This window comes from Ciconia boyciana, chromosome 3 (genome assembly GCF_034638445.1).
Source record: "Ciconia boyciana chromosome 3, ASM3463844v1, whole genome shotgun sequence".
NCBI lineage: Eukaryota > Metazoa > Chordata > Aves > Ciconiiformes > Ciconiidae > Ciconia > Ciconia boyciana.
Window position 1 is genome coordinate 113,961,883 of NC_132936.1, and position 26,139 is coordinate 113,988,021.

At 39.5% G+C, this 26,139-nt stretch overlaps 1 protein-coding gene and 1 long non-coding RNA gene across 4 annotated transcripts; one reads left to right on the forward strand and one right to left on the reverse strand.

The window, feature by feature from the left end:
* Window positions 1-299: 299 nt before the first annotated feature.
* DZANK1 (double zinc ribbon and ankyrin repeat domains 1) lies at window positions 300-26,131 on the forward strand. 2 transcript variants are annotated; one of them, XM_072857120.1, is made up of 21 exons: window positions 300-423; window positions 1,407-1,531; window positions 2,191-2,344; window positions 3,711-3,828; window positions 4,198-4,294; window positions 5,061-5,185; window positions 5,737-5,822; window positions 6,515-6,632; window positions 7,590-7,703; window positions 10,464-10,556; window positions 12,519-12,641; window positions 13,679-13,843; window positions 14,477-14,705; window positions 18,077-18,180; window positions 20,288-20,362; window positions 21,282-21,378; window positions 22,648-22,736; window positions 23,983-24,063; window positions 24,639-24,766; window positions 25,218-25,292; window positions 25,550-26,131. In XM_072857120.1, the coding sequence occupies exons 2-21, from the start codon at window positions 1,423-1,425 to the stop codon at window positions 25,713-25,715; spliced, it is 2,346 nt and encodes a 781-aa protein (XP_072713221.1). In that variant the 5' UTR covers window positions 300-423; window positions 1,407-1,422; the 3' UTR covers window positions 25,716-26,131. The 2 variants fall into 2 exon arrangements, with proteins under 2 accessions (XP_072713221.1, XP_072713220.1); XM_072857119.1 differs by lacking the exon at window positions 20,288-20,362.
* LOC140649642 (uncharacterized) lies at window positions 4,176-8,115 on the reverse strand. Of its 2 annotated transcripts, none has more exons than XR_012041698.1 (3): window positions 8,036-8,115; window positions 5,726-5,910; window positions 4,176-4,453 (listed from the first exon to the last, which is right to left on the reverse strand). It is a non-coding gene; the product is annotated as an uncharacterized lncRNA (long non-coding RNA). The 2 variants fall into 2 exon arrangements; XR_012041699.1 differs by lacking the exon at window positions 8,036-8,115 and adding an exon at window positions 7,361-7,606.
* Window positions 26,132-26,139: the final 8 nt, after the last annotated feature.

Genomic DNA, 26,139 nt, shown 5'->3' on the forward strand with positions numbered 1-26,139 from the left:
CGAGCAGAGTGAGCAGGGGCTGTACAAGTGGGTGTTGAGTGGGTGGGCAAGGGTCTGGAGTGGGACCAGGTGGGGTGGGCAGGGCTGTGGGACAGGATCGAGTGGGGTAGTCAGGCTCGTGCAGTGGGACCGAGCGGGGTGGCAGGGGCTGTACAGCAGGGAGGGAGTGGGGTGAGGTGGGGTGGGGTGGGCTGTGCCATGAGGGGACGGGAAGCGGGGCCTGACCTGGCAGGGCACATGCAGGCAGGGACGGAGCCCACGCTGTGGCAGGGGCCAGGCACACTGGGGATGCCAGCAGGACCGGTTGTGTCCCACCGCTGATGGGCTCCCAGAAAGCGGAAACAGGGCACTCTGCTTTTGGTCCAGGTGTCCCAACAGCAGGCGGGTCCTCGAGGAAAAAGGCTCTCTGCCTCCTCGGATCAGGTAAAGATCTGATCCACCCGTCATTGCTTCTCCTGTGCCGCTGCGTGTAGCCCAAGAGAGTTTGGCTGAGAACTGCTCGCACTCCTTAACCGCTGTTTCGGGCAACCCAGCCGAGGAGATGGGCAGCTGCAGACAGCACTGTGGCATACCTCGTCGTAGCCCCAGTGAGAGCGTGGACTATCGAATACCTCCAGTGCTGAATCATTACTGTCTGCATTGATGAGTAGCGTAAGAGACGTTTCTGGAGGATTGAAGGGTTGGTTACAAAACCAAATCCTTCTAGTGTAGACATGTTTCCTGGCCCTGAGTATCAATTCCCAAGATCTGGAGTACATCTTTTTGTATTGTAAAATGTTATCGTATCCAAATGCAATTTTTCACTCTTGAATTGTGTGACATGATAATGACTATGTAAATTATGATAAATCATGTTTGGCACCTGTTTTACAGCTATATTCTTAATGCATACAATAGCTGAGATAAGCTTTAAGAATAGCTGTCTTGCTTTAGTCCTTTTCAGGACATGTTGTATATATTCAGATGGCCATGATGAAACAAGAGGCTGGTTCTTCCTGCAGAGAAAATGACACCGCATCTGCCATGATTAGGGTCGAGATACTTCACTGTCACTCTTACCATGCATCACTGATGTTTGATGCTAATGCTGTTTCAGTTGAATACATGGAAATCACACTTGAGCAAGGAAGGCCAAACTGAAATGAAAGCAACAGTGCTCATCTAAAGCTTTGTTCACAGTTGTGAAACAGGAGAATAAGTTGGAAGTGTGATGGTCGTTAGGATCTTGCTCCTTATCAATGTGAAAATCATGCAAACATTAATGAGAACTAACAGTTTAAAGAAGCCAGTGTTTTCTCTTTTAAGAGAAACAAATGAAGACAAGGAATCACGTTAAAAGATTGTGTTTCTCAATGCATTCTTCTGTTTAGAAAAATTGTTTGCCTTTTTGTTTTTCTTTTTTAAAGATCACTGCCAAGAAAAATGACAGCTGGCTCTGTCTCAGTTCCTCAGGTCATACCACTTCGAATCCCTCTTCCGGGGAAGGCTAAACATGAAATAGACACAAATACTCCTGTAGAAATAAAATCAGGTATGAGTAAGAGCTTTGACTCTATGTAAAACCTTTTCTTATGTGTTCATTTGAAACTTTTAGCCTCTATACTTTTGTTTGCATTTAATTATGATTTTTATGAGTGCCCACTTCCTTAAGGAACTTATAAAATTAACCAACATGTTTTGATACACCAAATATACTTGCACTTAATTTTATGCATTCAAACAATATTATTGACATGAGTTATTTCATATATGTTAGCAGTCTTAATTGCTTCCAAGATCAAGCTCTTAAGCTGTTGTATTTCGCTTTGAGCGCAAAACCAGTGCTTGAAAGTACCATGTGCCAGGCTCACCCCAAACGTTTTCCTTACAATTTTTTAAATGCCACCTTTCACCGTGAGAGAAAATATCCTTTCTGTCATTAGAATGGACAAGCTGTTGTAATGTTTTCATACAAAACCATTGCACAGCTACTTTATGAAGAGAAATATTCCTTATAGTGAAATTGTTTGTTGAGTAACTAATTTTTCATGGGAGAAACAGTTTTTGTCCCAAAGATTGAGTCATTTATGGAACTGCTTTATTTTGTTTATGTGAGAAAAATCAAACACAGTAGTGAGTACATTGAAGCGTAGAGCTTGTTTTTCACAGGTTGAATACAGTTTGGCTAATTACTTTCTCTGTGTCTTTCAGATACACCTGAGGTCTCCATTTATTACACTTTAGATGGAAGTAAACCAGAACTCATTAGGAAACCTGGCTGTGGAGAGCATAACACTTTTAAGTATAAGGGTCCTATCATATTACCAGTTGGGAAAATAATGGTCAAGGCACTAGCAGTTACGAAGTAAGTATCCTGTTTTATTTTAGTCATATTTTGACAAGGGACAGATACCCCAGTCATGGCTTGGAGCCATGCTGTTTAAAGCACTCTGTACCTCGCAAATGAGAGACGCCCCTTTCCCCAGCCAGTTTGCAATCTAAGTGATCTTCATGGGTTGCATTGACTTCACTTTCTCATAACACTTTTTATCCATTAAGTGTTTGTGTGGACGGATTATCTCTTGGATGTTTATCTCCTGGGCTGTTGATTAAGGCCAATGATCCGTAGAGGCTGTGGGTGAGAAACTAGTAAAATATACTGTACTTAGAGTTCATCGTTTTGAGCATGATCATAAAAAATGCCAGAGGAAGTAGTACAGTGTTTTCTGGGGTCATTCAGTGGTTCAGCAGATTTACAGAAGTTGGTCTTCCCAGGAACCTGCTTAGTTTCTCTGAAGGAGCACAGAATGCTAAACCTCACAGCTTAAGTACGATGTTAGTACAAGGGTAAAGTACAAGGGTAAAGTAAAAATACAATACATAGAAAGAAGAATGGATTTTGCTGCACAGCCACTGACTTTCTCCAAACTAACTTCATGCTTAGAGACAGAGTGGACACATGCATTCTCTGTCTGTACCCTGTTGTATTATCTTTTATTTCCAAGGGAGCAGAACCTTCCACTCCAGTTGGGGATTTGTGCTTGCTGTTCCCCACTATTAGCACTTGCAGGTAGCCTTTGCTTGTGTCTGCACTGGAATGTAACAACACAAACCTAGGCCTATATGTATTTTCTGATATCACTACCTGGATTAACACTTGTTTCCAGTATGTTTTTATTAAAACATTTTCAGGCGGGCTAAATAGATGCTCTAGAATGACAATAAATCCTAAATGAATGGTTTGGTCTTTTACAGCCATTTTAATGTTACTGCTGTAATTTAATAAATGGTAGAGCATGACAGTTGTTATATCAAATGAATAGGATGCTACCTTCTGCTTGACTGGGAAAATAAATATGGTATTATGAATGGACAAAAAGTCTTTCTGTCCTCTATTTTCTGCAGTGCTGGCAAAGAGTAGTTACCCCAGAAAGCAGATACAGGAGTACCAAGAGTTTTACATGTAAAAGATCTTGAGGGATTAAAATATTCATACATTTTATTGGTAACTTCTTAGTGTACACATTTTAAACTGAAAATAAGTTTAAGAAAGAACAAAACAAGGCAGTAGTTACTGAGAGTATTGCCCAGGGTTATACTTATTAACTGAAATAATGACTTGCAAGCTTGGAAGAGATGTACCAGCAAATGAGCCATGTTCGTCAGTGATTTACTTTTTGCTGCACATGGGTTTGTGGCATGTATATTGCTTTATGAACATTGATTTTCAGGGACTGCAGGGAGAGTACAGTTGTAACAAAGGTATTTCTGGTAGAGTACAAGCAACCAAACATCCTCTTCTCTGTTGAAGACAATGACAAGAATCTCCTAAAAGATATCGCCACACAGGCAAGTTTTAGCAAATTTAACTCCTTGTCTGAATATAAAATGTTGTAAGTATGTTATTACTTAGAGATTAAACCTTGATTGCCTATACTTTTAATATATTTTATTACCTCTGTTTGCCCATCTTTCCTGCCTCAGTCCTTTCTGTAATACTAAAATTTCAAGGGGACAATTTTTTTTTTTCTTCTTCACTGGCCTTTCATTACTAGTTCAGGTCAAATATTTTTAAAATACATTTACCATTTAAGATTTTCAAATGCTTGCCTTGAAAATAAGCATCTACTTTTAAAATCATAACAAATAACTGTAGCAAGAGAGGATTGGAGCAAAACCAAAGATTTCATCTGGAATTCAAATGGAATTACTTTTTAGGAGAGGGAAGGTCGGTTGTTTACTACAAAACCAAAGAAGAATGGAGTTAATGGGGAAATCAAGCCTGCCTGGAGTGAAGCACCTCAAGATTTTCAAGGTATAGTATTACTTCATAAGACTGAAATAGACTTCTGTCTTAGCTGAAAATAGGCAGTGTGAGGTTTTCCTCTTGTATCATTGGTAAAATATGGGTAATTTCAAAACCATCTCAGAAGACAGAACATCCTCTTGGAATTCCAATTTAAATTGCTCAACACTGCAAATAGAGAACAAAAATTAATTTCCATATATACCACATTACCTTTTAAAACATATTAAAAAGTCATTCATTTCTGAGCAACATAACAAGGCCCAGTCTATATTTCCCTTTGTGCCAGAAAATGCTGTTAAATTGATGGGATTGCAAATCCCTTACAGAGTTCTTTACTGATGTTTGCTTGCAGTAAGATTCCAAAATAAATACACAAAGCAGAAATGAAAGCTTGACCTAGATTTTCTCTATAGATGAAGCCTGTTATTCCATGGTAACGGCAATGGGACTGTTTAAGAGCAGGGAAACGTATTAACGTTTACTCATTAATTTACTCTTAGGAGCTGGGGTTTTTTTGAGCATGCAGGAAGGAAGAAAACCATAAATAGAGAAAAATACAAAAGTAAGCTCTTTCAGAGAGGAATGAGGTTTCTTCTAATTTAATTTCCTGTAATTCAATGCAGTTTATTTGAACCCAAAATCTGGATGTCAATTACATTTTTAAATATGCTTAGCTATTGGAATTTAAAATGAGAGTATGTAATATTCATGTTAAGGTATATGTTAACTGCATGAAGTGAATGACAGTGGAATAACAGGATTGTAATTTTAGACTTGGAGACAGAAGGAAAGACTGCTCACAGGTCCCTGCAAGGACCACAGCTCCGTGCCAGTCATTTGGAAACAACAGAGTACAGAGAGGAATCTGTCTCAGCACCACCAATAGAGTCATTACAGGTAAGCAAAAGGGTGTTGAGGAAAACTGTAAAAGGCTGTCATCAGAACTGAGCTCTAAAAAAATAAAGATGTGAAGATTTGTGATCATTCTTATATAATCTCTCAGAAATTAATGCCTTTGGCTGTATTATATGGTACTAATTTAAATTTACCAGTAATGACACACTGGAATAGGAATGCCCAAAGCAGTACACAGTTATCAGTAAGGACAAAACCAGGCAAAGCAAATGTCTGCATTCCTACTCATTCTCTTCTAATACATTACTGAATCTGCAATTAGCAAATAATTATTGCTATAGGTTGGCAAGTTGATATTTAAAACTTAATATTCAGTAATGCTGTCTTGGAAGTAAATAGCAGACATTGATTTATTGGAAGAAGCTGTGGTTCCTTAATGTAGCTAATGGGGGAATCAAGTGTAGTAGATATTCCTTAAAGCAAAGCATGTCAGTGCAGTTTGTCTCAAATAACATCTTTATCTGATTTTGCTACTCTTACATGCATTTTGCAAATATTCGCTTACTAAGGCTAAAGAATTACCTTTATTTCAGTTTGCTAGTTCTTCTGCAGTGACTAGCCGGAAAAGCTTAGCAAGCACACAGGTGGCAAGGATCCAGAGGGAAACAGATTTCCTCAGGTAAGTGACTTCTCCTCTTAACATATTTGTCCTTGGAAAGTAACTGAGCAATTGCCTTTTGCAACCAGGGTGATAATACTGTGGGGCTCTATAAAAACGAGGAAAGCAAAGACAGACACTGGCTCATAACTGGAGAATGTGATCTAGGTAGGGCTTTGAAAATTCTTTCTCTTACATATAGTTTTATTTACATCTCACCATATACAGTTATTAGCTATCTTATCCTTTAAAAAAAAATTCCTAACACCTGTAGGATCAGAGTAAAAGCTGTCTTTTCAAACTAGAGGACAGCCCTTGCTGCTCTAGGTGAAAACTGCTCACTGGCGTAGTCTCACAGAACATTAGTGCTTATCAATATTGAAAGGCTTATGTGATCTACATCAGTGGTTCCCCATGTTGCAGCAGTGAGGCCTGATACAGATTGCATGTCAGGAGGTTAGTTTACCTCACATGGTGAGGAAGAAAGTATGAAACTCCATAACAGCCAGAGAGCTTTCTACCTTGCAAAGCTGTTTAGAGTTCAGAACCTCATATCATGGATGCTGGGGCATGGTCTGGTGGACAACCATAGCTTGGAAACTACAACTGAGAAATCAGTGGCTTAAGTCCTGCCATAACAGGTTCCAGATTAATCATTATTATGCAGCAGTACAATACCAAAACAAGCTCAGCCAGTTTGCTCTTATTTTCAGATGTGCACACTGTTCTGCACCTCGCCTGTCTGACCCCTTGGCTCACTTCTGTCAGGAATGTGGATCTCCTATCCCACCTGTGCCAGTATGTCGCTTCCCACCCCCTGAAGGAGCGCAGGTCAGCAAAACATCATAACAATCAACAAATCCTCTTTGGAGTAGCCAACTTCCTCAGCAAATTACACATTCAGTGCTGGCAAAACCATTATTTAGTCACACTTTCATTTGGGAAGCTCTGTTCCAATTGTTTTATTTTGTTCAAAACCTTTAGCAGTGGACCTGATGTAATTCTTAAATGATGGGCAAAATTAACCATAGATTGCTTCAAGTGCCATATATTTTAATAAGGATAACAATGAAAAAGTAAATTTTATTCACTTGTGCCAGGAAACATCACCAAATTCGGATTCCTCCTCATCCTGCAACAACAACCACCGCATCTTCAGGACCTGCATATGCATCTTATTCCAGTGCTAACTAGTGCAGTTAGTTAGTTAGTAACTAGTGCCTATGTCATAGCTGTAGAAGATCCATCTAATACGCGTGAAACCTTAAACAGTAGCATGGGTGGGCATATGTAAAAGCACTGAGTTTTTACAGTGATGCCTGTAACTATCTTCTCTAAGCTCTTCTCAAGAGATAATAACCTGATCTAACAAGTCAATGGTGTATTTTTTTTTTCCTGTATCATCAGAAAGTTGTCTTGTCAAGGGCAATGCTGTAGTTTCAAGTGATGACTGAGAATATTCAGCGCCTCTTCAGATTAGGTACATAATTAGGAGGATTTGAACTACCTGCACACATTTTATAGTAGCATTTTAAATTTACTGAAAATTAACTTAGTACCTTTCTGGCATATTTTAGTAGTCAGTAAAGCATTCTCTTTCCAGCTGTTTTCATATTTTCTCAATAGCCTTTGATCTTCAAGGATCAATATGAGCACCTGTTGCTGTCAGTTGCGATGTTCCCAGTGACTTTACTGCTGATGTAGACTCTAACCAGGAAAATATTGAAGATCTCATGATAATGATCTCATTATGGTCCTTAACATGATGTGATGTGGCTTTTTCTTCAGATGGCACCATGTCTTGAATGCAGACATCTCGTGCCAATGAATACACCCACTTGCATTGTATGTGAGTCGCCAATAGCTCCGCAGCTGCAGCCCCAAACCAACAACTGCGTAAAGGTACTTGAGAATAAATATAACAAAATAGCAGTTTACCTCCTGGCATGCATTTTTCTAACAGATTACTTCATTACAAATGTTTTGATCCAACTTGGGTTTGTGTAATTACATTATGACAGCTTTCAGAGTTAGTAGGATTAACCTACTAGGTTAGAAAGGAAGCCACATAAGCTCAGGCAGGCATGCTGAAGAGCACATGATGTAGCAGTCTGAATGACAGGAATGCATGCACTTGTGTTCAGTAGAGAGCTATTCTATGATTCTATGATTTATGGCCTTAGTATTACTAAGCATTTTAAGTTTATTAAATATGCTCTCATTACTCTGCTTACCTCATTTGATTGTAAGTGCTTAGCACAGATGGGCTGGCAGGACTGGGGCAGTGGGTATATGCCCCAAACGTTAGAGTGCAGTCTTGATCAGTGATCCAAAAGTGCTGGTGGTCTTAACTAGGCAAAATCTGCCGTACAAAATACTCCCTGCCCAGGGGTATGGGGACCCAAGTAGAGGCCCTCCTCGATTACCCCCCAGTCAGGGGAAAGGGTGTGAGCAGGAGAGGACTGATACTGCATGTCCACAGTTGGCTGCAGAGCTGGTGTCGGCAACAAGGTTTTGGTTTCTATGATAGTGGGACTCTGTTTGAGGATTAACATCTCCTTAGGAGAGATGGGATCCACCTCACAGGGCAAAGGTATCTTTGCCAGCAGGAGAGCTGGGCTAGTAAGAAGGGTTTTAAATGAGAAACATCAGGGGAGGGAGGGTTACCAGCAGCCCTATGAGGGAGTGATGGACAGGGCTGACACGCAAAGGATCTTGAGTGATGTGGACAAAAGGGAACACTTAATCAACAAAACAGGGCTTAAGTGAGGTCGCCTCAAGCATTTGCATGTAAGCAAGGCAGCATGATGGGGAAATCCACCCAGACCCTTTCTGTGAAATCAGCATGCTGGGGTCCCTCTCTGAAGCGCCTGTACATTAACGAACACAAGCAGTATGGGGAGTAAACTCAAGGAACTAGAGATCTGTGTGCAGTTGCAGGGCTATGATCTTGATGGGACCACAGAGATGTGGAGGGATGGCTCACATGACTGTATGGGTGACATCGCAGTGGGTGTCTGCTGTAGACCACCTGACCAGGAAGAACCAGTGGATGAGGCCTTCTACAGACAGCTAGAAGTAGGCCTGCATTTGCAGGTCCTGGTCCTCATGGGGGACTTTAAGCACCCCGATATCTGCTGGAGGAACAACACAGCAGGGCATAAGCAATTCAGAGGTTCCTGTAAAGCACTGATGGCAACTGCTTGATACAAGCGATAGAAGAGCCAGTGAGGAAGGCTGGTATGCTGGGTCTCAGAGGGAAGGAAGGGCTTCTTGGGGATATGAAGGTCAAAGACAGCCTTGGCTGCAATGAACACAAGATGGTGGAGTTCAGGACCCTGAGAGGAAGGAGCAGGGGCAAAAAGCAAGATCACGGCCCTGGACTTTAGGAGAGCAGACTTTGGCCTCTTCAGGGATCTGCTTGAAAAAGTCTAATGATATCCTGTGCTGCATTTAGGAAGTGTGGTGCCAGCAGGTAAAGGAAGGTGATCCTTCCCCTCTACTCAGCACTAGTGAGGCTGTATCTGGAGTACAGTGTCCAGTTCTGGGCTCCCCAGTACCAGAGAGACATGGACATACTAGAGAGAGCCCAACAAAGAGCTGCTTAGATGATTAAGGAACTGGACCATCTGGAGGAAAGACTGAGAGAGCTGGGACTGTTTAGTCTAGGGAAGAGAAGGCTTGGGGGAATCTCATCAATGTATATAAATATCTGAAGGGAGGGTGTAAAGAAGACAGAGCCAGGCTCTTTTCAGTGGTACCCAGTAACAGGACCAGAGGCAATGGGCACAAACTGAAACACAGGAGGTTCCTGCTGAGCATCAGGAAACACTTTTTTACTGTGAGGGTGACTGAACACTGGTACAGGTTGCCTAGAGAAGTTGTGGAGTCTCCATCCTTGGAGATATTCAGAAGCCATCTGGACATGGTCCTGGGCAACCTGCTCTGGATGGCCCTGCTTGAGCAGGGTGGGGTTGGACCTCCAGAGGTCCCTTCCAACCTCAACCATTCTGTGGTTCTGTGATAATTGCAAGGGAACATTTTTGGAAAGAGAAGGATGCTGAAAGGAAGCTATTGACTGAAGACTATCAGATAACAAAGGAGATTCATAATATGAGGCAGTTATCAGCTTGATGTCAATTATAGACATTGGCCCAAATTTAATGTATTATGACAACCTTCATGTAGGTGCAAAGACAAACCTGAACTAATTAGTGCCAACAATCAAAATATTAGACTCATTATTCTTAGCCCTGGTGGAAACTCACTTGTTGATAGTGACTGTGCTAAGATCTTTTAGGGCACCCTCATGGTATATTATTATTATTTTCCTTGCAGATACTGGACTATGTATTTTGTGTGAGTGCAGTGACTAAGCAAACTGACACTAATACATAAAAAGATCTGGAGGTATTGATGCTGGATCCCCTGAGGGAACTATATCATAGTTTAAAAAACATTGTCACCAATTGTCACAAACATTGTGATGACCAGGCAACATGGCCTAACTAAAGCCTGAAGCCCGCAGCACAGACTTGAAGGATCTCTTCTATCTGCAGGGCTGAATAACCACAGCACTTTGTAAGATCAAGTCCTCTTCTTCTTGTTGTTGTTCACAGTTTTCAAATACCATGTGAAATATTTTCTTTCTCTATTTCAAAGGGTAAAGTAATTTGTCAGGCATGTGGCACAGGAAATCCTCTTCACCATAAACGCTGTGTGACTTGTGAAAGCAAACTGCCTGAAATACAGATGGTAAGGCTTCTTGCATCAATCACACTAAGGCTAATCAAATCAAAGCATAACATTCTTTTTCTTTGGAAAACTGAAGTCATATCGCTGTGTGCTTATATTACAAAAGCAGAGAATCCCTCCCCCATACCATATTCAAGCCCAGTACTCCCACAGATGCTCCATCACAAATGTCCAGCTAAACATAAGTCTATCGAATACCTTCAAGTTTCTCCCGTGGAGGTCAGGATTGCAAATGCTGTTGTGAAAGCTCAGAAGGCTCTTAGAAAAAAAGTAGTCTTGGCTCCAAGGGAGGCCACAAGCCAAGACTTATTTGTGTTCAGATTATTTTCAATTGCAATAGAAAACTTGAGTATATACATCAGGAAGATCATTCTCGTTTATTTCAATTATTTTGTGAAAATAAAATATTATTTTACATTATTTTTCCTGTCTCCATTTGCTGCTCCCCCTACATGCATACAGCTACTATGCTTGTATTTGGCTGTGACTCTGCACAGAGGTGAGAAAAGCAACAATAAATGTTCCCCCTAAAATTGCTATCTGTTTCAACTCCCCATTTAGCTTGCTCATTTGGTTCCTTAGAATAATTTTACTTTCATTCCTGAAGAGAAAAGTCTTGTATGAAAACCTTATGCTACATTTCACTTCTCCAGGTTGTGATAATACAGAAATGAGAGAAGAATAATTATTTGCAAGTTAAAATCTTCTGATTATATTGGCAACATCCTGAGTTCTAAAACTGTCAGTAGCTAGAGACAAAGGTCTCTTGTATAGCCACTGAGGTGTCATTTCAAAGTGAATTTCAGCAGGAATCTGTACTTACCTAAGATAAACATATGTTTAACTGCTTCACTGAATGTAGATATTGATATGTAGCTGCATATGTAGGTAGGCATATGACTTGAATGGTGAGACCTGTAGTAGCTAAGAGAGAAAGTTAAATGCTTACTGAATTACTATTAATAGTAATCAGAATTTTTACTAATAATAGTGTTTAATTAGTGATAACAATAGTAATTCCTGAATAATTAATAATTAGTAATAATGCTGATATTACTATTAATGTTTATTAAACAATTTAGATTTAGAACATGTTCAGACTTGTGCTCTTGTAAATTTTATCTTCCAAATGAACCCCCAAGTTACATCATTCAAATTGCAATGCAGGCCACAGATGAAAATAGGGCTCTTTTGTGTTTGCTTATTTGCTGTTTAGGTGTCTGTAATCAAAATAATTTTCCTCAGGTTCTGTTCCTTATCCATATTCCTGACTTGCAGAGCAAATAAACTGCATAAGCCCTGAGGCAAAACCTAACAAAACATTTTAAGACCTATTTGTCCTAACTAGGATCTATAATCAACCTCTAGAAGTTTCAGCTGAAAAATCTGTTTTCTTTTGCATACCCATATAAGTTAATTGTAGTAGGAAAGCTAGGTAATATATAACTTGCATGAGGTAAAAGAGTGCAAAGGAATACTTATGTAGCACATATCAAACTGAGAGAAAACTCATTGTCTGAACACACTGTCCCTGCCATACTACTACAAAGAAACGTACAAAGAAAAATAGCTGTTGTGTCCTGAATTTGAAAATATAAGTTTATCAGCAGAGAAGCCTCCCTCTTAACTTCGAGTGTACTTATACATGTGGCCATATTAATGTAAAAGGACTCAGTGTAAAAGGACATGATTGATAAGGAAATAATTTTTTTTGGTGCTCAGTTCTGCTAAAAATATTTAAAAATTAATTAATTCCACATTTTACTGTGGTTTTGTAATGAAAAAAATTTACAGGTTAGATCCAAGTCAGTCTGTTGCTTATTCTAAGTTGAAATAATTATTTTAGGCTGGACATTACTTTATGTTATCAAAGTAGCTTGCTTTCTTCTTTCACCTTATTTAGCTTGTGAACTTTCCTTCATAAGAAGTATTTTCTCCCTAATGCTTTTTTTGTTTTATTAGCCCATGTTTGGAGGAGACACCCCCCCACCTTATCCCAGCCAGCAAAGGAAGACAGTTTTGTGCTCAAAATGCAATCGTGTTAACCAATGTGATGCCTGTTTCTGTGACTGGTGTGGAGCCAAGGCACGTGGTCCCGGTGTTTGTGTTGACAAATCTGTTTTTACTCATCTGTGACCTGCAGCAATTTCAAACTTATCTTTGCAAAACTCTTCTCAGTTAGTACATAGCTTATAATTATCAAAATACTTGCTTAGAGCACATAGGATTATATAAAGAAAAATTAAAGGCTTAGATGACATCCTGACCCCACATCAGTCAGTGACTTAACAGTTTAGAGATATAAACAAATTACCATGGGTCAATGAGCATCAGCTCATTGCATCAGTTGAGATGCAATAGCTGTGTACTCTGCCAAAGTAGCTTATCCATCAAAGGTTAAAGTATAGGCTAACCTAATGCAAGTTTTCCCATATCTGCTCTGGGCTATGATCACCTATACAGGTAATCACCAGACATGAGATGATGCATGCAATTTTTTTTGGCTGAAGGCCTCATTAACTTCACTGAAGACAAGTACTTTCTCTTAACTGCTGCTCAGTAGAGCTCTTGCATGGTACAATCAATGTAAACAATTTCCTCTGGTGTCTATTTTTATAAGTATAGTGTTTCAAGCTAAGATCACACTTGGGGAGAATATTTTTTTTTTCTGTGAGCTGAGTGTACATAAAATTTTAAACACTCCCCTATATGCATACATAACCATTAGTCCTGTACTGTACCAGGGGACTCGGGGTGGTGGGGGTAGTGTTAGAATTGAACAGGAAAGAATTGCAGTCAATATTCAATATCAGAGCACACACTAGTAATGACAGGGCTGTGCCAAAGAAAATAAATATTTTTGAAAGTGTATGTTAAAAAAATAACATACCAAAATGCTAGATCTGTCTGACAAAATGTTTGCCTCTATAGCACATAGCTGAAGATTTACTGTCTTACATCTGCCAGTGTGTTAGCAGTCTGGTATCCTGGTTAATATTTCTAATCTAATAGCTTTAGGTAGTGCTACTTTACTTCCTTTTAATTCATGTCACTCCTTTTATCTTTCCTGAACCATGCATCATATGTTTCTGTAATGACAAGTGTTTCATTCAACTTTCCAGCCTGGACCTCCTCCATCCTACTTTACTTGTTTCAAGTGTGGTACAAGCAACCGTCCATATGCTCGCTTCTGTGGGTCCTGCGGTGTTTACATAGAGCCCCCATCAAGGTTGGGTTCTCAGAATGGCAGTCTCATGGATGCTGGGGACTCATTGGGGATTTCTGAGGTAAGACATACAGTATTACAAAGCCGGGCTTGAACACAGCTAAAAGGCTAGTCCACTGTGGGCATAGATCAGCACAACTCCATTTCCTCTTTGAGACAACATTGTGGTCTGTGAGCACGCTGAGGGCAAAACCGAGGATATGTTTGAGAACTGCCTTCTGCCAAAAAGTAGCCTTAGCCAAAGGCCTTAATCCAGCCTTATTCTAAATAGGAAAGTGAGAAACAATCAGCTTTTCAAAAGTATTAGCTCTTTAAGTACTTTTATCTTATTACTTCTGAATTATGTGTGTCCTGCTGATACAAGGTATTCTTTCATGCATATGTAAGAGTGCTTTGAAAACTCTGTTTTAAGAAAGACCATAATACTTAGCAAGGCCAGCTTTTGTCCTACAAAAGCATACATGTCATTCTGCTGGCAATCATGAAGAGTTTTGCTTTTGCTTGAATATTTGTGATAAGTTGCTTCATTGTTACAGACTGGTAATTAAAATCAAGAATTGTTACTGATTCTTCCCGCTAGCTTTTTCATTCCTTTACAATTTTGTATACTGTTCTAGTTAATTTCTGCTTGTAAGCCATTTAATTATATCTAATTATATTACTTACACTTTTCCTTTCCCTCCACTCCCCACAGGCTAAACGATTTCAAGCTCAAGTTGCCTGGCAGCCTGTTCCTATTTCCTTGCCCAAATCAAGGGCAGAACTAAAAGAAAGAGAAGATAAAGGAACCCAAACCATTGGACTTTTTTACCCATCTAGCAAACTGTTGGAAAAGAAGGAGCTTGAGCTGATTTCACAAAAAGAAAAACTGGAAAAGATGAGTGATCATAAGCCTCTCCTGACAGCCATTAGTCCTGGAAGAGGTTAGGAGTTTTGATTTTGTTTTCTAAACAAAGCTGCAATGTATGACCTTGCTTTTTCTTGAAAAGATTATAGTCTATGGAATGTGGCATCAGTAGGACACTGATTTACATCTTTACAAGTCTGTCTTCCCCCCAGTCACTTGTAAATGCAGTGCCTTAGAATTCAGATCACTGATCTCCATCAATAGCTAAAAGAAAGCCTATCAGCAATGTCAAAATTATGGTTACTGACCCCTGTGGAGCCTTACTAATTTGCTAGTAGTTTGATTTCCTCAGATTCTACAAGATCAGGGGCAGGTGTTTGAATTGGAAACCACTAAACAACCACCCCACCTACCAGCACCCTCCCCACCCCCTGCAATATGAAGCTCAGTTAGTACTGCAGTAGCACCTGCTGGGAGTATTGTTAAACAAAACTCCAAAACACAGGGCATCATAGCTCTTGAAAAATATGGTGAGGCTTGTCTACATGAAGAACTTGTTTGAGGTGCTGTTGTGGAATAAATTATAGAAGTTTCAGAAGCAAAGGAAACTAAACTAGAGAAAGGGATTCTTAACAAGATTACAAAAAATAGGGTTGGTAGAAACCTTGAGAGCTCTTGTAGGCCCCATCTTCCAGACCCACAAAGGTATCAGTACATCTACATTGCTCATTGCAGAGAACGTCCATGCACAGACTGCTGTATCAGTACTGGAAATGATTTTTTTTCACAGTCCCTGGTTTGGTCAGTTAGTTCTTTGTGGAATCACTTGACTGTTTGCTGTCATTAAAAAGTGGGCAATTTTTAGAGATTTTAGTTTTACTGCCCTGGGAAAACTCCAACTTCAGCTTTCCAGATCCCAAACCCTTGAAGACAGTCCATCAGTATTAATTAGGGATCTAATAAATGGCCCAGTTTGCAAAACTGTCTTTAATCTCACAGGGCAGTCCAGCTGGGCAGTCCAGAGAATAAGTTAATTTTAAATCACTACAGCATCAAACTATGGTTACTTTTTTTGATCTGCTTTCCCATCTCTAGCTCTTTTCTACAATCAGAGGGTCAACCCCTCAGGCCGTTATCAGGGTTATTTATCTATTTGGTAGAAAAAAGTCACTAATGAATGTTAGAATTTCCTCTTTTGACTCCATGTATAAATATCCAGACGATGCACTTTTATTTTTAAAATTATCACTAGAGAAATCTGTTTTCCTAGTCCTTTGCTCTGAAATGTGGCGTGTTCTCTCAGACATCACTGTAGGAAATACAACACTTGACTCGACATGTCAGGGAGCTTAATTTAGTCAGAGGTAATAAAGGATTGGCCTGGAATAGTGCTGAGAGAAAAAAAAAAAGTAACACTGAACATTCATATATCTCTATCAGAAGTACAGCTCTTGACTTGTGAGCGAGAACTCCTTTCACTGGGAAAGGTTGGGAGAAATTCTGAACTGCTTTTGAACTACATTAATTTTTATCCATTTAGCAGAGGTAACTTTGTTGAAGTTGCACTGTGTAATGTGCACTCCTTTAGACCCTGCCAAGGACTGAGGAACATATTTCATTCTATAAATCAATAAATGTCTGTTACAATCAAGTCTTTCATGCTGTTCCCTTCCCTTGATGCTGAGCTATATATATGGCTTGAAACTACATGTATCAACAAGACCATATGCTGTCACCCAGGAAAATCTTGATTATATATGCCAAACATGTCCATTATTCCTTCAATGCAAACAGTATCAGACATTTGATATTAAAGTTTTTAAATACAAGTGATTAAATAAGTTGTTTTTTTTTTTCATTTCTTGACTTATCAGCCATTAACTAACCTTCTTTTCTTTTGTGAAGATTAAAAAAAACAGTTAGGACAGGGGGAAATAGCAGCAGTACCAAAACACTAATCCTCTGATGTGTACTGTACTTCTTTTTTTGCTGTACTTTCAGTCTGTTTTGAACAGAAGCCAAATCATTTACCAGGTAAACTTTACAAATAAGCCTCCCCTTTCCCACAGTAAATCAGTGTGATATAGGTGTAATCAACTATTGACAGCATGAATTCAAGTATTCCATCAGTGCTGCCAAAAATCCTTTTAGATGTAATAAAACGTCGAACATGCAAGAATACGTTCCCAGCCATCTGGATTTTTTGAAATAAAATCTGGGGATCTAGGCTAGTTATGAACCAGTTTATTGCAAATAATACCGACTTCTCTGGAGGGATCACTCACCAAGTAGTAGTCTAGCTTAGATTTTTTAATTACTGTTTTCAACTTGTGTTAGTTTTTGCATGCGAGACCATGGCAGGGAACAATTTATGTTGCTCTGTGGATCCTTCTTTTTATATTCCTTTAAAGCTGCCTAAAAAAAATAAGACTTGCTGTTTTAGTTTGTCGTAGTTTCTACCAGTTCGATCTTGGAAGAGTCCTCCAAGCACAAAAATCCTTGTGCACTTGTCTTTTCTTGTAAAAGTCAGAGCAGCACTTTTCTTCTGACTTGGCTTCTTTTCACTGTTTTGAGCTTCACTTAACATGAGGGAAGGATAAGGTCAAAGCAACTTCATTGTGCAAGTTAAACAAGGTTACCAAGCCTACAGAATTTATTTACAACAAAATAAATCATACTCTGTACTTTTCATAAGTATGCTCAAAAATAAAATTAGCCAGATCTTAATAACAATCACTTAAGAATGAGAACAAGTCCTTTTGTTTCTTTGATGAAAATAGAACATTGCTTCAGAAATACTTGGAAATACTGCAAAAACTCTAAATGGCTTAAGATGAGTTTTGAATCCAGGCATATTTAGCCCCTCATGTTTCATGCCCTGTACCAGCATAAAGGAATTCTCTCCCGGAGATCCTGACAGGCAAAAGAGTGGGAATGCTTAAGCTTTTAATGTGCTCTCCCATATATAATTGAAAGGCATTTATTTGCGAAATAATTTACACAGACCAGAATGCTGTATAGGTTGAGTTACTATGTCTGCAGTTTTCAGATTTGGCTTATTGTTACTTGTCAGTGATCTCAAATCAACTAAAAATCAGTTCAATAATGCACAATTGCTTAGTTGTAATATTGTACTTTTTTTTTTTAATGATCTGGAGTAGCGTTAGATTCTTCTTCACACAGGGCCAGTTTTGATTCCAAAGGACAATTCCGAGACATGGTTTTGTTGTGACTAGAGGTGCCCTAAGAATGAATTATAACCTATAGATGAGAAAGTATTTCACCTTTTTTTAGGGTATAACTTGCTTCTCCTTTTCTTAAGAAAATTTCAAATTTCTTTTGTCTCAGTGAAAGTATGCTATCTTTTAAATCATCCATCACGTGAGTAGAAGAAATGTTAATCACAATTTCAGGGATTTTTTCTCCTGCTTAACTCTCTCTGATCAGGTTACTGGAGAAAACAGCTGGATCATGTCTGCGCTCACCTTAGAAGCCATGCTCAGAACAACCTTGAATTCAGAGCACTGATTGGAGAACCTCGAATGGGAAAGGTAGGAAGGAGCTTGTGAGTAATACCTTCCTGTGCAGCCTCATGAAAAGATTATTGTGGCTGCTAGATAAACACTGGAAAAATAAATGTCTCCCTTTTCTTTATACCTTGACTTGTTTGTGTAATTTGTTTTGTCGTTCCATTTTTTGCTCAGTCTTTTACTGAAGATTTTTTTCTGCTTTCTTTCCTATGGCAGTTTCTATTCTTCTCTCACCTCACAGCTATAAGAGAAGTGATAGAAGCCAGAAAGCCCTTGCTCAGCTGCTTTTGTAGTATCCCACAGCAGGCAATCAAGAAAAAGAAGAGATCACTGACATCTATGTAGCTGGTCAGTTAAATAAGCCCTGCTAGAAATGGGATGTAATTATATGCTTGCCTCTGCTCCAGGCTGGATTATACCAGCACATAGCAGCAATTCTCGTTGACTACACAGTCTACTTCCAGTATAAACTATACCAGTATTATAGGAATAGGGTATTGCTTTTCTTACTGGAGATGTAGTCTTCAGGATGTCACCAAACAGCATTAAAATGATTAAAGGGATGATAGCAAGAAGGTGGAAACTGGAGATTCTTCCCAAAGAGTCCTAGAAGATAGGGGTGGTATGACAGAGATCATTTGGTCCCTGTCCTGAGGGAGGATCAACTCTGCCTAAACTGTTCCTGACAGATGTTTGCCTTGAAGCTTTTCAAACTCACCAACAATGGAGATTTCACAATTGCCCCAAGCAGTCCATTTCTGCACTCAATTATCCTTGCAGTTCAGCTGCAGTACTGTCTTGCTTGCTTTGGCAGCCCTGCTGGGTTAAGGAGTTGCATCCCCTCACACTGCTTCCTAGGTGCTGCCAGCACAACTGCTTGTGGCAATGTCCTGTAGACTGGGTCAGTGACTGACCCAGGCTAAAAATAGCTCTGGAGGGAAAAAAAGGGCATCAGTGCTAGTACAAAAGTAGGTTGGCAGTGAGCAGCTGGAAGTGGGACGCAGGCAGAAGTAGGGTTGGGAACTCCTTGAACTGGCATAGCTACTGGGAAGCTTCTTCCCAGTGCCTGACCTAAGTCTCCCTTGTTGCAGTTCAAGCTCATTACTTCTTAGCCTGTCTTGACTGATGTGACACACCAGTCAAAAAAAAAACAAAACAGTTTTAGCACATAGAAACAACTACAGAAAAGTTAATGAATACTGGGGGTCAGAAATCTGGCGGATTACACTTTTGGGAGGTATGACACTCCATCAGATACTTTGCAACTGAATTCTATACTCACTGAGACCTCTTGGGTCCACCAGTATGTTCAGAAGCTGTAGTACAAGTATAATATAAAAGATATCTGCTTGATGGAGATGAAGTATAGGTCCACTGCAACTTGTTTCCTTTGCTAGATGATTCAAAAAGATATGCCTGAAAAATATTAAATTGCCTAGAGAAGGCTATTCCTGCTGCTTCTTGGCCTTTTGTCGTCCTATTGTCTTGAAACCACTGCCCCCAAAAGTAACCGAAGTGATTCAAAGTAGATGCCAACTATCTGGGTTTCATGCTGCTTTTTCAGTTTTCCTGCAGATTAGAAATATAATTAACCTTATCTCAAAATTCCCAACCTGCTGCAATATAACCTTGTCAGCTTCATTCCACTTCTTTATAATCCCCTGTGCACTTATTTATGTATAACTTCAATAGTCTTCTTGTCAGCACTACTGTCTCAAGGAATTGATATAGAAAGGTGCCCACGTTTTACTAGACTGTGCTTCTCCAGACTGGTACAACTAAAGCAGCAACCAGTTCTCCTGGAGTAGGGAGTCCTAAGGACAACACAGCCTTTCATGCAGCTGCAAAATCTGAGTGGAGAATGACTGAACTTTCATGAAACATAGCATTACTACATCTTTTGGATTCATTTGGCATTTCAGTCATTCTGGTATTTCCAGTTACTCAAAATACCACCTGCCCCTTGCTGAGTTAGATGGGAAGTGTTGGTACAATATCACAAGTAGGCAAAGGCCACGTGTGATTTTGTGTATTGGCTCCATAATAAACATCATCAGCAAGACTTATTCCTAAAGCTATTTCTGTGTACTTTTTGTAAGAGATACTAACGGCTGCTCCTTCCCTCTAGATTAATTCTGCTACCATCCATGAGGATGACTATGAAGTCACTATTACATTGAATTACGCTCTTGCTATTAACAAGGTCAGTTTGGGGGATGAAGCCCATTGTTAGGCAGCTGGTCTAAAGCTGTCGCTAGACCAGTCAGTGTAACACTGATATATTTTAAATTCAGGTCTAAACAATAAATTCTTTTGTTCAGAGGGTGTTAAGTCATCACTTCAGAGAAAGGAAACTTTTTATTTTTCTCTTGGAGCTGGCTGAACAGGTAGCTTTATCTGATTAAGCCAGACTTCATGGTTATGTTGCTATCATCTTGCATTTCATTAGTTTGCCATTAATATTAACATTCTTCTTTCAGCTGATGTTGTTCGATCATTCTAGCACCCCTTAGCTCTTGATCTTAGAGCCTCCTTTTCTTCAGTCCGCATATTGTGCTCTTAAGAAGTTAGCTTAGTAATTTTCAATAGTTTGGAGAGCTCCTGTTAACTGTATTCAAACACTCGAAATCCCTAGCTCCAGAATTACCATGTTCCAAAAAACACCCATGCATTCATTTCCAGCTTTTCAAAGATGAAAATCTACCATTTCAAAGATCCAAAATTCAGACTGTATCTCTCATGTAGAATCTTTAAAATCTTACCTTGCCAAGTGGTGCCTGAAAAGGTGTATCAAGTCATTTCACAAGTGAGGTGTTAATCAGATCTCTCAAGTGGTAGACACGCTTTCATTTGGATGAGAATCTTCATTTCATTAAGTGAGGTTGTTTCACTTTTTTCTTTTTTAAATCAAATACCTAACACAAGGTTTAGAAAAAAATGCTACATTATTTTGCCTCAAAACAGAGTTCAATTACCTATAATAATTTGTCTTGTGCTAATTTGAGACTGATATTAAAAGCCTATATATTTTTTCATATGCAACACCACTGTTTTGTGCTGCTAAGATTATAACAGCATTACATGATAATCTGATTAACTGCCTGCATTTGATGATTCTACAGGATATTCGTACTAATAAACCAGTGAAGTTCAGCAGTCATTACCTGAATACTGTAACAGAAGTTGGAGGTGGACAGGATGGCAGTCAGACTAGTTTTGGTGAGATTTCCCCCCCACACCTCTGTCTTTATGATAAACCATAAATACAGTAGTCAAGAACACAGTAGTAGTGCTTGGAAGGTTGGACACTGAGATAGGCAAACAAATATACTGGCACATTCTGCACCTACTTAAGTTGATCTTGAAGTCTTAAAACGTGGCTCAGTTGAGATTTAAGCAATGTACAGACTCTCTCAAAAGCTCATGGGAATGCTTCATCCCTAGAAGACAGCTGGAGAGGCCAGTAAACTGCAGCCACAGCTCACAGCAGTGTCTTTATTATAGTGATAAAACTTTAGATGCTTTGCATAGTCTTTTACAGTAGGAGCTATAAATGTCAATATTATCTCTACTTTTGAGCTGTGCCAGGGACTTTAACTTCAGCACATTTGGCAAAGATAAGAAATGATGAAATACATTAATTCTAGACCTAGTTTTCAGAGATGCTTAACTTGCATCTCCCATTGGTGTCAGTAACAGCTCAGCATTTTAGGCGTCTCATATTGGACTTAGGTTTTCATTAAATCAACTAGTTGTAAAGTCAGCATTAGAATTCAGAAATTCCTATAGTATAATTTGACATACTTCCATTCACGTATAAGTTTCTGCCAGCTTGTGCTTCTAATCCAAGACTTGGCAAGTGACAGCCAACACAGTAGGAGCTGGTTTTCTGGAGTGTCAATAATGTGGCTGTGATTCCAGGCACTCTAGTGGCACCAGCTCAAAGGGTCCCCACATGGTGCGTAATTTCCTTATCAACCCTCCTGCACATTGGTAGATTAAGTCTTTTAAAAATAATGTACATATCTACTCAATAATGTACATATCTACTCTTAAAAAGGATGTACATATCTACTCAAGGTCCTCTAGTCTTGTTCTTAAGTATTTGGGAGCTAAACAGCATTGAAAAATTGTAGAGTTTTTGGTCAAAACAATTAAGGAATCCAAGTCAAGCCTGTTGAATAGCTGCAGCTAGTTAAAAAAAAAAAAAAAAAAAGACTCAACCTCCCCAAACTCCACATTTCATTGAATCTTCATTTCAAAATAGCAAGTTTTTAAGTCTGCCTGAGTGTAAACCTTTTGTTAAAATCAGTCTGATGTGCAACAAACATTTAACCACTTTCTCTTGTAGAAAATTGATAAATATTGCTTTCATTTCAACACAAAATAAAATATTTTTGTGGATAAATTATTTCCAGATCTCTCCCCCAAGTTCTTGTTCGGATACTGACTTTGCTTTGAATTAACACTTGTTTCTCATTCTGGTAGGCAAAGAAGATCATAATCTTTTTCATTCAAGGGGCAAAATAAAAAGAACAAAGTCAAGAACACTTACAGAAAAAGAAGATAAGCTCCCCGTATGTATCTTGTGCCAGTACAGCAAAAACTACCTATAGAGCAGCACTAACATGAAGGAGGGCATCTAAGGGTAGAAATAAAAAGCCTTTAATGCTGATTGGGGTGGGGGGGGAGGAAAGAGGACAAAAGTCCAACTTAATATAAAACCTGAAAATTGGTAGCTGACATTTATTACAGAACTGGAAATAACCAAACATTGTTGCTACTAAGAGCTTAATTAGATTGTTGCTCACGTTTTTGGACCCATTCTGTTTTACTGACACAGCATTAGGCCTTAAGACTGTTGCAGACTGATTTCATTACAGGTTTTTCTCAGAAGCAACATCAGATGGAGGCATTATCATCTTCCCTTGACCCTTACTACTTCGTTTGACTCCCTAGGACATACCCTTGCCTGTGCTAGAACTACTGTTCGCACAGTCAGACTATGACCTAGACAGGGGAAAATGACCTACACAACAAGCTTTTAAGTCAACTCAGTTCTCCCATCAAGCTGAGATGTCAGCACAACTGAGGGCTAGCTTAATGCAAGCAGCAAGGCTTTATTCCCACTAGGGACCAAATATCCTGGAAGCACTGCCTACTAAATGGATTGTCAGTAATGGCATGGAAAATTTCAAAAGGGAAGCATGCATTAATCTAAGCTTGGATCAGTTAGCCAACTCAACAGGTGGAAGAAGGTAGAGTTTTGTGATGAGTCCAGAGATAAAAATGCTTGGTCAAGTGATTGGGCTTTCAAAAGGGGAGAGAAAGGAAGTGGAAGGCTGGGAAGAAATAAAAGGAAAAGGTTTTAGGTTTTGTTGTTTCTTTGTTGTTTTAAGATTTACTAAACTAACTTTTGTGAGGCAAAACATATTAATTTTTTAAATAAAATACTTCCACAAGTTCTGGAAGCTTCAAACTTTAATCCTATAGCAAAGAACTTCTGCCCATGTTTAATTTTACTGTGGTGAGCAGATCTTTGTACAGCCCTGGAGAGCTGCATTGATGTAAAGCTAATCATTTGCAGATACATTGCTGAATCAAGACCTCAGGAGTGAGATATTAGCCTGGGTTATCCAACACTTGCTCAGATTCAGAAAGACATTCCCACAGAAGGGTCACGGATTAGTAATACTGAGGCTCAGCTACACTGCCTTCATGCACTGTGTGCATTTTCCACCTTTACTCAAAGGCAGAATATGGCCCATCTACTTGTATTTTCACTATGTGAAATGTTACTGGCTATTTTCTGTGTTTCCACAGCCAGAGTCCAGACAACTACTGGATGAACTGGGTCCAAAGGGGAAAGGAAGAATTGTCTTGGTAGAACAAATGCTCAGTAAAGTAAGTTATTGCTTGCTGAAGTTTCCCTTTCCAACTCTTTGACCATTTACTGCATGAGTATGCGACTTCAACTTTATGCTTAGGAGGCAACATCCTTGCAATACAACTGACTGTCTTCAGATCAAAAGAGAATTTTAGAGAAGAAACAGACTATTTTACTTTTATATATGTTCTCCCCAAATCTCTATTTGGCCAGTGTGCAAGGCATTCTCCTCTGGGTTTGTCAAGGCCATACAGAAAGATAAATATATCAATTTTATAGTTTAGGGTCAAGTCCTCTGTATAGCAAAAGCAAGCATAACCTCTACCTTTTTGCTGTGTGGTAAGGTGCATCCTGACTGTGGGATCTAGTTTGACTGCTCTTGTTATATACATTTACTCTGGCTTTGAGCTAGGAGACTACAAACATTTTCCAAAGAAACATGAAGAAACAATACCACACAATTTGAACATTTCTCTGTCTTGAGCATAAAGTCCATTTGCCAACTTCAGTTGGCATAATATTAAAGCAAGGTGGAAGCTGAAGAATCTTTATGGCTTTTAACAGCTCACCTTCCCTCTCCTGTGTATTCTAGGGAGCTGACCCAAACTGCATCAGCGACAAGGACCGACCTGCTCTCACAGTTGCTGTCCTTAACAAGCATGCAGAAGCAATCTCCCTTCTTGTGCAGAAAGGTGCTGACATTGACCAGCAGTCAGGACTGTAAGTAAGCACTGATTCTCTGCCTTGGGTCTTTTGAAGTTTTACCAAAAAAGCACTTGTGCTCCAATTTTAGAGAGGATTAACCTCCCACCCCTCCTCCACAAATCTGTAGTCAAGGGGCTCCTTTCAAAGCCAAATTTAAAAAAAAAAAACAACAACCTGCAGCTGAGCAAAGATAATAGTATTCACAGTCCTTCTTTCAGTTGCCAGCTTTGAAGATTTCTCATAATTTCTGTTAGGAAAGTTGTTGTTCTATTCAACTCCTTCCCCCATCCACTTCAACTTAATACAATAAACCACGCTAAAGCCTACGAAAAAAAAATCACTGCAACTCCTAGCATATTCTGTATCCTCTTATTCACTTTCCTTAGTTTAATTTGCTAGACCACTTCTCCATGTACCAGGACAGTTTCCTTAGGTAATAAGTACATTGCTCATTCCTCCTATGCAGGGACAACAACACTGCTCTCCATGAGGCAGTTCTGCTTGGACTGGAGGGAGAGGAGTGCATTCGAGTCCTGTTACGGTAAGTACTGCAGCTGGGCCTCTAGCTCAGATACAGGCTACCCACAGTCTGCTTGCACAGATCTAGCGGGCAATACTGAAGGGCCAGAGCCTGCCCGAGGCTCAGTGCTCTTATCTCACAGTTGTGTCACTGCAGGAAGAGGCATCCAGAAATTCCGAAGTTACTCTGCATCAACGCTTACCTACAAGCCACTTCACTAATTCCAGTAACTTGGAATGAATTTAAGTAGCTTAAAACAATCTGTTCTTTATTTACAGCTGCAATGCAAGCATAAAAAAGAAGAATGCAAAAGGGCAATCAGCATATGATTTGGCTGTTGCAACTGGAAATAATGAAGTTATTTCATTGTTCGCAAGTAAGCTTGGACAGGGAACGTTGGACAAACTTACAAAACCCAGGAACACTGGTCTCATCAGCGTGTGATTGTAACCACCTTTTCCCCAAGATGGAGCTGGAGGTTCTTTGAGTTTGGGAGCACCTAAGCGCATGTGTCCAGTTCTGTCTGCAGACTTCACAACCCCGTACAATCAAATCCAGCCCCATAACAGCCAACTATTTTGTACAAGATTCCCCCATTCCTTCCCAGCAGTTCAGAGCACAATCCGTCACTGTCTGCACTCTGTTCTGCAAGATTTCTTTTCCTTTCCAAACCTGTGCAAGGAGAGGGACCAACCAAAACTTCCAAGACACAAGGACATTTTAAGGAGATCTGATGAACACTGCTTAAGACAGTTTGACACTTGAGCAATAGCACTGCAAGCTGTACTTTGATTAGCTTATTTTCCATTTTGAAGTTAAAACTGCATTCAGTGCAGCTCACTGCATTAAAGGTCAGATTCTTTTCCTC

Bases quoted from the DNA above. Each gene is read 5' to 3' on its own strand.
- DZANK1 (XM_072857120.1), top strand. From the start codon at position 1,423: ATGACAGCTGGCTCTGTCTCAGTTCCTCAGGTCATACCACTTCGAATC. The intron at 2,345-3,710 runs GTAAGTATCCTG...ATTGATTTTCAG, and splicing joins AAGGCACTAGCAGTTACGAA to GGACTGCAGGGAGAGTACAG. The intron at 10,557-12,518 runs GTAAGGCTTCTT...TTGTTTTATTAG, and splicing joins AACTGCCTGAAATACAGATG to CCCATGTTTGGAGGAGACAC.